Source organism: Clytia hemisphaerica, unplaced genomic scaffold (genome assembly GCF_902728285.1).
Source record: "Clytia hemisphaerica strain Z4C2 unplaced genomic scaffold, Clytia hemisphaerica genome assembly, whole genome shotgun sequence".
Classification (NCBI taxonomy): Eukaryota; Metazoa; Cnidaria; class Hydrozoa; order Leptothecata; family Clytiidae; genus Clytia; species Clytia hemisphaerica.
In genome coordinates, this window is record NW_027103722.1 from 410,846 (window position 1) to 421,783 (window position 10,938).

The 10,938-nt window shown below is 33.6% G+C and overlaps 1 protein-coding gene across 1 annotated transcript; it reads right to left on the reverse strand.

Moving 5' to 3' along the window:
• Positions 1-341: 341 nt before the first annotated feature.
• LOC136804583 (thioredoxin domain-containing protein 11-like) lies at positions 342-9,865 on the reverse strand. The gene is made up of 13 exons (XM_067061182.1): positions 9,671-9,865; positions 8,601-8,814; positions 7,959-8,096; positions 7,654-7,737; positions 6,894-6,987; positions 6,339-6,445; positions 5,807-5,875; positions 4,040-4,177; positions 2,701-3,427; positions 2,138-2,283; positions 1,398-1,507; positions 721-801; positions 342-454 (listed from the first exon to the last, which is right to left on the reverse strand). Exons 1-13 carry the CDS (start codon positions 9,760-9,762, stop codon positions 370-372), a joined length of 2,085 nt encoding a protein of 694 aa, XP_066917283.1. The 5' UTR covers positions 9,763-9,865; the 3' UTR covers positions 342-369.
• Between the last annotated feature and the right edge of the window lie 1,073 nt (positions 9,866-10,938).

A 10,938-nucleotide genomic window follows, 5' to 3' on the forward strand; every position in this document is an offset into this window, starting at 1 on the left:
TACAAAAAAAAAAATCGAGTCATAACCAGATCTGACTTTCTGTAACTTTTACTCGTTTGAAAGAACTTTTCCGAAATATATCTGGTATACGGTTCTGAATTGTCATTGGTCCATGGCCCCCAGCGTGCGCATCGAATTGAGGGGGCCAAAAAAATATGTCGCCCACCATGGTTGGGCGAGGAAGAAAATTTTCGACTTTTTGCCATTATTTCACCCCTCTAAACGGTATATATAAGATTTTTCAAAGTAAAAAAAAAAGATGCTTTGCAAAATATTGGGGGGGGGGCATGGCAAAATATTGCCCAATTGCCTAATTCAACACAAATGAAGATACAAAAGGATTTTTGAATGAAATTGAAATATATTTTTCTAGGATAATGATGTAGATAAAAATTGTGCAAAATTTTCCATCGTCATTTCTTTGTCCGTAGGAAATGCTATCGAATCTTCTTTCCTGGAAAATAAAAGGTAAAATATGTCCTCATTAAGTCAACCTGTGACTAACCAGTGTGACAAAGTGAACAATATGCTTTACCTGTCAGAGAGGAAAGTTTACATTTTTCGCGTTTTTGTAAAAACGTGAAGTACAACTTTCATCAAAGCTCTCGAAAATCCTCTTTGAAAATGAAAAGTACCTTTAAATTTAATTTTATTAGAAAACTACGATACAAAAACATTCACTTCGAGGGACCAGTGGTGTTCAAGATTTTGTGTTTTTACCTTTGAGCAGGGAACAAGATGAACGATGGATATGTAGAAGCCGTTAGATGCCATGGTAAGTCATGCAAGTCATTGTCAATCCTGTGGTGTGGAAAAGAAAAATAATTATAGAATCCTAAATTTAAATGCAAGACAAGAGGAGATTAGAATCGCTGATGCTGAGTTATGTGCTTCTACATTCGGATTGCTTTTAAACACTTTTAAAAATCTGAAGTCAGAAATCCTTGCTGAAAGACAAAGGATTTTCTAGAAGAAATATAAGAAATAATTTACAGCTGATTCTCGCTAATTCGAACTAGAACGGGCAATTTTATTTCTTCGAGTTACAGAGAGATGAGAATTATAGAAAGTATATTAAGAGGATTCTCCTTGACGGGGGCTGGGAATAAGTTCGAATTATAGAAAGATTCGAATAATAGAAGTTCGAATAAGCGACGAGTCTACTGTGAATATAGATAAGAAATCGAAATATCTTTTAAGCACCATATAACCATTTGGCTCTCTACAGTTAGTGACAGACATATCCAGGCTTCGGCATAAAAAATACAAACTATTAATCATTACTGAAAACATTAAATAAATCAGCGGCAGAGTACAAAATGAAGACTTGGAAAAACATAAAAGAAAAAATAAAGAAAGGTATTCACAAGTCTTTACGTTGAAGATGTTCTAGCTACCTGGCAAACTTGACTTTTGAATCTTTCTGTTGGTGCAGGAGTTTCAAGAACATGAGGTTTGCTGGTTTGCAAACACCACACCAATTTGCGTAAAACATCACTAACACGTTCTGTAGAAGAAGAAAAAGAGAGTTCACTCATATTTAATCATGATTCAGTTTAATCATTTTTGGTGCCTTAGCACCATGAAACTCTGAGTTTGAAACAAAATCTGTAGATATTGTGTCAACTCTTTATTATATCTAAGAAAAGTTTGAAAATCTCTCATGGATCAAAACACTACCCTCAACATAATCTCAGCAAAAGCTGAAATACCATCACACCCGAATTAATCGACCGACAATAACAACAAATATGATACAAAACAGACAAAACATTCAAACAAACAACTATACAAAGAAAAAGAAAATGGTCGGGTGTGGTACTAAAGCACTCTCTGACGCCCGCGAGCCACGCGCGAAAGAGTTTACTCATAAAATCAGGGCCCTGGCCTCGGTAGGAATATGTATAAAACACCGTAATTTTTCGACTAAATATCAGTTAAGTTGAAGTATGACGCTAAATGGAATAGATCAGTGTGTAGATAAAGGTTCGAAGCATGCTAAGATGGTTGCCAAAGCACATCGTTTTCGAAACTTTTTTGGGAGAATGCATGCTGAAGTTTTTAGGGCAACATAAGATGTAATATATACAAAGTAATCTATATCATCTTTCCATATCATACCATTATATTATTATACCTGGTCATTTTCAAGAACTTCTTTATTGAATGAAGAGCTGGATAATTCAACGATTTCTTTATGTAAAGGTTGCCTGTGTTGTTGTGAAGGTATGGATGGGTAATGAGGATTCAAGTTATCATTGGTGTAGTCCAATATCAATCGTTCTGCAGATGAAAATCGTAAATACTTAATCTTAAAATTTCGAGGCGCTTTATATTGTCTCCTATATACTAGGTCTGATGACATTTGAATAACAGAAGATCAAAAAGGCCGCAAGAATTTTGTTATTCTGGCATGAATATACTTTTTCATAAATTACGTCACGAACATCACTTACCCCGTATTCAAACAATTACCATGGTTATTATGTCCCTTGAATGATTTTTTTAATGAATTAGAAAGTAGTTTTAATAAAAACCGCTGGGAATTAATCACAATGGCAATAATTTCAAAACGAGGCAAGTGTTAGTAACAAAATTTTATGAAAATGTTTTATAAGGTTCTTACCACGAAAGTGAAGAAGAAAAAATGTTCCCTAGAGAGTTGAACATTGTTCAGAGTCCAGTTAGTGTAAATCTTACCTAAAGCAGAAGGAGCTTTTTCTCTTCCCATCAGGTGATGCGTTTTACTTTGTAAATCAACAATAAATATTGAACTCTCGTTCGTTTTATGCTCAACACCCAATACCTTCGTCACTAAATATTCATAACGAAATGCATCCAAAATGTAAAAATTCAATGTCTTATTTGTGCGGCATGCTAATCCGTCGATCGAACCATGCGGCATTTTAGATTGGCCCTTGTGACAACAAGGCGCATTAGAGCCACATCGGAATGTGTCTGTAGAGTCTTTTGATAAAATATTAACTATAGGTTCTGTAACATTTAGGTCATGTAATATATCTTTTAACGTAATCATTTTTGGTAATCTGTTAAGTTTTAGGGCTTCGTTTTCTACAAAACCTGCAGCTAAGCCGTATTTCTTTAAGAACGAAACGCTGACAACTCTATAACGACACCACTGGTAATCATCACGATAGACTCTTCTTGACAAGTGGCCGCTTTGTGTGCTGTAGCGAATGTATGTTACTTGCAGGTAAGGGTCAATGACCGTATATAAATTTTGAGACCCACAAATCATAGATTGTTTATTAAAGCAGATATGCTCTGATAAATACAAAAAGTCTTTTAGAATGATATAATCTCGACATAGTACGCTCTCTCGTAGCATCTTTGAACGTTTTATGATTTCGCGTTTTTCTTGATAGCATGACGAACAGTTGTAGTACCTTGTAGCAGTTTCATAAAGCTGAAAGAAAAATTAAAGATGTCGGAACTATAACTGAATGACTCTCAACTTATTTTGGCCAGCAACTTGAAGACAAACCAAGTGAATTAAATTTCGACTGGATTAATTTTTGCCAATTTTGGGCAATTTTTCGGAAATTTAGTCTTCGCGAAAAATTCAGTATTTTCGCCACAACCCCAAGCAAAGTAAAGGAAATGATTTTGTGTACGCAAAAATCTTAGATCTTCGATTTGCGAACAAAAAGGCCACGCGAAAATTTATCCACTCAAAGAATTTTTTTTATTGGTCAGTGACACTTTGTATCACTGCAGAAAGCGTCAAAAAGTTACAGACGCTGACTTCACAGCCCAGTTGGCACAACGTTGTTTCGACGTTCATCTAATGTTCACAACGTCCATATAACGTTAGAAGAACGTTGAAACAACGTTATGTGCCAGCTGGGAGGATATAAAGATACTTGTATAGATAAAGTACATCTAGCGTTCTTACAGTAACATTGATTTTAGGATTTAAATAGGACGGCGAAGTTTCATCAATATTTCTGATACAGCTAGTATTGACGTTTTCGAACCGCATTTGGAAATTGATCTGTTTGTTGTAATTCATCCTTACCATAGGGTAGTATGCCAATTTCTCTCCATTATCAAGATTCGAGAGAGGTGTAGGAGAAGTAAGTATCAAAGCTGGTTGTTTCAATTGCTTGGTATAATACTCCCTCTCGTAAATGTGTGGTGTCAATTGATTAACAAGCTGATAATGAAATAAAGAAATTAACTTTAAAACGGTGGTAAACGAGCTCTCACAGGGAACGCTTAAAGTTTTAGTTTAAAGGGGCACTTCAATGGAAATTGATTTTTCAATATAGTTTCCCTTTTTATAAGATGTATGGAAAGGGTTTTTTCAAATTTTGTAAAACTAAGATTTGTCTGCAAGGCCACTGAAGAAAGGCTGTTTATTATAATTGTTAGCCTCATTTGAGTTACGAGGCGTATTCGAGTTAGATCATGTTCGCACGTGACGATTCCATTTCACTCCGAAAAGAAACGAAGCCATTCTATTGGTTAGAAGTGACGTAACATTTGAATGTAACCAATAGAATGGCTTCGTTCCATTTGAGAGCGAAACGGAACAGTCACGTGCGAACATGGTCTTAAGAAGGAATTAGAGTTGGATTTTTTAATTCCAAAGTCTCTACTATTGTATCAAACAAACGAAGTCACTTGCTGTTGTTCAAAATTCTCACTGGGTCCATGCAGAGGAATGTAAAGAGATGGAAAAACAGCTTCTTGAAAACAATAGAAAAACGGCTCGTCCTATACCAGGTCTCTTGCCCTTAAGGGAGTTTATGTCGAGTAAATAGGTTTCTTTTGTTGTCGCTATAAAAAATCTGCATAATTAGTGTGTTGTGACAAAATTCTTTTGTTTCAAGCCTGATTATGCGCAAACTTTTGGGGCTTATATTTTGGGTACACCTCTCCTATACGAAAAGGTACCTATATCTTCTTGCTCAGAATTTCCTAGCCATTCTACTGATATAACCACATCATGACCGCACCATAATATGGAAAGCTAGAGCTCGAGAAAATTATAACTTCATCTTGATTTTACTCGACTTCTGACAGTTTTACCAGAACCAATTTAATATCATTGCGTTAAGCATTTCTTTTGCTATACATTGGTAAGAATATTGCTCCTTATTCTTAAAAATTGGACTAGTAATCGGCAAAAAAGGAAAAACAAATTTTCATTTTTATCGTCAAATCATGTAGAAACCGTCCGATTTGTATGGCGAGCCGTCTTTTCTGGACTTTCACTTAATGACCTAATCAACGTTTTTACAATAGAATATTCTATAGAAGTGATCGTTGAACTTTGAGTAATTAGAAAAGCTGCTTTTCCATCTCATATTCCTCTGGTCCATGAGACAGGGCTATCTGCAAAAATTGCAATACTTATTCAATAACCATGTAATTAAGTTTAAAGGGGTGAATACACCTTTCCCGTAATTCGAAAAACAGATGCGCGCACATTATTTTGATGTTGTCCACCGTTTGGACGTTTGGAGATAAATAAACCCGTTTTTGCCTGCGTTTCCTTAGGGAAAGTTGGATTTTTTGTGCTTTTTGTGCTCTGTCAATCAAAATCCTCTCAAATTTTAGTATGTTCTTTCTATTCATGATATTATACCACCCGGAAATTTTTTTGCCAAACAAAACTCACTTTTCCTAACCTCTCGCAGCAGGCAAAAACGCGTTCGTTTACCTCCCAAACAATTTAGTACACAACGCACATTTACCCGGGCCATTTCTGAAAAGTTTGAATTACGGGAAAGGTGTATCATCACGCATATAAAACAATAAAACATGACATGACAGGTACCTTTCTAGAATTTGCACTAATCCAATTGATAATATCTTGCGACGTGTAATTAAAATTGGCCGGGTATACCTAAAACACAGAAAATGACTAAACTAATAAATGATTTAGAAGACAAACCATCACTAGAGATGAAGCATGATAAATTATGTATAAAGTTTAGGGGGTAGAATTAATGAACTCTTCAGATTTTTAATGTGAGATTAAAAGATATACAAAGGTGTTTAACGCCTCAAAATACACAAACTCAACACAATACAAATATATACACACACAATAAACAATACAAAAATATAATTTCTTCTGGATAAGCTCAATCAAACACGATTTGATCTCGAATTCATGATATTCATGACGTAATGTTTTCAACGGAAATACCCCGGTTTGCCAGTAGTGGCAAATTTAAACTAGACAAAAGCTGTATAAAATTTGCCACTACTGTACTGGCAAAAACCGGGGTCTTTCCGTAGAAAACATTACGTCGTGAATATCATACATAGGCTTTTTTTTAAAACTAAACATAACATTCTGATACCTTTTTCTCGTTAAATCTTGAATTGAGAGACACAGAACCATGTTTCAGGAGTCCATGAGTCGATGCTATGTCTTTGTTTGTTATAATACCGATTTTTGGTGTATTTGCTGAAATCAAAAGAACAAAGGAAATAAAGAACAGTGTTGCGATCACCTTTGGTTTATCTGCAAAAAAAGTCTAAAATTTGACTTCAATTTCACGAAAATTCTGCTCTAAAGGCTTCTTATTTGGATGGAAATCCATGTTAGAAATCCCAACCGGACGGATTTCCCTCTACTACTTGTGAAAATGTAAAGGGGGCTTTTCTTCAAACATGATACCCGTCTTTTTATAAGAACATCCAAAAATATTGAATCCTTCGGATGTTCTTAATATATTTGCCATTGAAGTCTTAGTTCTTATATAGTGTAGGAGGATCATTGATAGACTACTGTTTCCAAAGGGGGCGTCTTTGAAGAAAACATGATTGATTTACAACACAGAATAACAGAAGAAACCTGAAAACTAAATAAAGCAGATACGATAGTAAATGGAAGTAAACTAAAAATTACAAACCATATGTAAGACTCTGTAGGGCCACTTTTAACATGACTTTATATTTCCGCGACAATGGGATTTCTGTTGGACTCATGAAAGATAAAACGTGATTCTAACAAGAAATGAATAAAGAACAAGATGGTTACTTAAAATTCCTTCCCAAAAATCTTTGATCAATAGGAATTTAATTGTGAGTGAGGAAAACCACCAATACACCACAGACTCAATGACCAGATACTGTTTTACTTTGATCAATAGAAGTCTTTGAGGCGAGGTTATGCTACTAAGTATCAAGCCCGTCATTATGAAAGAAAATATTTGAAAACATTCTTCAAAATTGAATGTTTTCTTTCATGATTAGAAAACCATATGATTTAATCAAACCTGAAAAACCTTTATACTAACAATTGATCATTTCAAGAGCCCCTCCAAATACAACATGCTTTACAACAATCACAGTAATAAGGAAATTTGTTTGCCCGGTATATAATTTTGCGTAAATAATTTGAGCAGATGAACAGGGGTTCTAGGTGGCGTAGCTCCCTTAGAAAATTATGAAGTCTGAAATGACCTTTAGATTGGCTAAACACCTATTCTAATTTAAATCTGTTCCTCTTTTGTTTCGAAGCAGTATATATAGTATAATATAGTCATTAGGTTGAAATTAACATGAGAAGACTATAAGCCTTATATAGCCTTCAAATCGTAATCGGACAAAGTGAAAAAGTTAGCTCTGCAATGACCGGTAGAAACTACGAAATTATTATTATATTCTTACATCATTTTCTTGTTGGAATCTTTTGAGAGCATTTGCACTTCCTATGTGTGTGAAAGGTCGAATTGAATTTATCAAGAATTCCACCTAAAATAAAAGATAAAGACATTCGCGATAAATAATCTTTCCTTAAACAATACAAGTCAAAAGAATATACTCACACTACCACCACATATTTTTGCATATCATTGAATTTTTAGTTACTGAATAAACCTGTAAGAGAATGAAATCAATCTTTGAAGGGAGAAATCCCAATTTAATTTTACTTTAATCCAATTTCTTTAACTTTGGACTAAAGCAAAGCCTACCATTTTGTTGGTTAAAACTTCGTCAAAGTACTCAATCGGTCGATGATGCGTATGATATAAGAATACTCGTGGAAAATGAGGAGTATTGAAGTTCTTCTGACATTCACTGTGCCAACAATTGATACCAACTACAGACAACTAAAAATAATATGAAATTTATTATTTGTGTATGAAATAACTATCTATTTTCTAGTGACGTATGAATCCTTTTTAAATATTGTGACTAAAAAAAGGGACCAAAAATGGTTTCAATCCAATACAACTTCTTAAATTCATAATTACAGTATTACAATGGACTCTTGCTAAACCGAACTTCTAATATACAAATCTTTCGAACTAATTCTCAGTTCCCGTCAATGGGAGACTCTCATAAAATTCTCTCTATAATTGAATCTCTCTATAATTCGATGGAAATAAACTTATCCCATTCCAGTTCAAATTAACAAAGATATCTGTCTAATAGCAAGCTTACGCATAAAGTTTACCCTCAAAAAGTGCCTGTTGCAGACGGGACATTGCATGATTTTTCTGTAATTCACCCCATTGCGTTCTCCCAAATGACTATTGAGTTATCTCTAGAACAATTTGCCTAGCCCCAGGCCAGATCCAATCTGATCCAATAAATATCATCTATTTACTTACACCAGGGTTATTTCTGATCACATTATGAGTTTTGATGATTTCAGGTACTGCTTTTAGACATTGTCCAGACCACGACGCATAGTAAACAACAAGTGTGATTGGATGCAACCTCAACCAAGCACTCAAACTATCCATTGAGCCATTACGAAAATCAACAAAGTCTGAACCCAACGGGAATATCATTGGCTCATCATTCTTGTAAAATGAACTTGATCTAAAACAAGAAAATGAATGAGTTGGAGATGTTATTTTCTCTGACGCTGTTAAGGTCCTTCTTTCCATCAAACTTGACAGTTTGATAATGAAAAGTTCTGAATTTCAGATGTTATTTCCTCTGACACTTAAATTCGTTCTTTTTCTCAAGCTCTACAGTTTGATAAATTCAACCTTAACTATTTTACTTGTTCTGTTTTTTGATGTGACTTTAATTCTCAACTTCTTTTTACCTATGTTTTTTTTTGTTGAGATAAAATATTAGAATGCTCAATCGTGACTTTCAATCTCAAAGGAAAAGGGTTAGTTTCGTTTTCAAAAGTTTATTTATTGATATCATTGATATAATGAGCTTTCCAAAAATATACAGCAGGTCTCCGTTTTCTCAAGCTCAAATTTTCATCAATTTTTGACCCTATGGTATGATTTTGCCTGGGAGCGTCATACTTATCCGAAAAATATTTTGATTCCCCTACCCCTTAGCTTTCCAAAAATGTATAGTAAGTGCTTTGACTAAAAGAATTGAGCGACCTCAAAAAAATGAACAAATTTTCCCCTACTAAAGTGTTCCTGTTTCATATCAGACACATAATTTTATATCAGGGCAGTGTCTTTCTATTGGTATACTATGCTTTTCTTTTTCTCTTTCTGACCAATCTTGCTCCACATCTGTGTCAATCCAATGTGAAAAAGCTTGTGAATAAAATTGATGAGTAAGCAAACGATATCATTTTTATTTAAAAACAAAACCTTTAACGATTGAATCAAACTCTGACCTACTAACAAAAATTCATTTATTGGTACATGGTAGTAAATAAATCCTTAATGAAAAAATCTTTTTATATATTTTGACTTACCCTATGGCTTCCCAGCACCACCAACATATAAGCAAAAGAAATAAAGAGCTTGATGACAACATTATGATTCTTCTTTTTTCCATGAAAATCATAATAAACGAACAAACATTGCAGTAACATCCATATTTGGTTTTTTAAATTGTTGGTTACTGAACATGTTTGAGTTCTAATATCTTCAAGAAATGTGATTTGACTATAAATAAAAAAGGAATTACTTACAGTACATGTTAGCACAAATTTTGATTGCTAAGGCTTTGCTACTCTCGATAGACAATAATCTATGACAAAGAATAATTGAAAAATTTAAGGACTGTCTTTACACTCAAAATCAGTTTTTTTCGTTCAGTAGATGTAAATTTTGGTTCTGCATCATATTCTGAAGTCAGAAATATAAATTTGTTTATGGTTTTCGAAATATTGTCATTTATATAAAAGCCTCACTCTTTGTGTCTACTGAACCTTACCAAAATTTCTTTTATTAAAGTCGAACTTTCATCTGTTTCCTTTTATATTTATAAATCTCTTCTGTAGTAAACAAAACTCAGTTTTGAGAAAAATCTTGAAAGTTGTTTTCTGCAATAACTTTTTTGAGCCTTCCTTCCTACCTTCAAAAAGTTCCTCCTTCCCACAAGTTATAGCAAATTTGATGCGGTTTTTTTTAAATGACAGGTAAAAAATTTATCTAAAAATGGTTGCCTCATTTTTTCAATTTAGGTCCTATTTGTCTTTTTATTGAGGGATAAAGACAAAAGTCTGTCAAATTTTTTAAAAATATATACGTTTTAGCTATTTATTTTTTATCTAGAACCTAATTCAAAAAAATGAGACAACCTTTTTAGAACAACTTTTGCTTAGTCAGAAGACAAAAAATCATATTTAAAAAGTAAGTGATTGGGAAGGTGGAACTCTTTGAAGTTAACGTTATATTTTTCAAAGCCTTGTAATTTCTACTCTCACTTTGAGCAATTGATTACATTTTATAGATAATTTTATTGGCTTTCAGGAAATTTATACTTCCATCATGAAAAAATTTCAGGAAAAGAAGTAATACCAAAAAAATAAACACCATACATCAAGTGTAAAACATTACAACAATAGCACATTGATGCATAGTTAGTCAAAGTCTACCTACTAAATAATTTCCTGTTATTAATCTGCAATGCTGGAATTTTTAATTATTGAACATGACTGAAAATGAAATTGCGATTTGGGAAAAAACTAGATGAGTTTAAACCTGGGTCATCTTGGTTTACCTAGGCTTATTACAT

Bases quoted from the DNA above. Each gene is read 5' to 3' on its own strand.
- LOC136804583 (XM_067061182.1), bottom strand. From the start codon at position 9,762: ATGATTTTCATGGAAAAAAGAAGAATCATAATGTTGTCATCAAGCTCT. The intron at 7,738-7,958 runs GTAGGCTTTGCT...CTTTTATTTTAG, and splicing joins AAGTTTTAACCAACAAAATG to GTGGAATTCTTGATAAATTC. The intron at 2,284-2,700 runs GTAAGATTTACA...TTTCATCTGCAG, and splicing joins AAAAGCTCCTTCTGCTTTAG to AACGATTGATATTGGACTAC.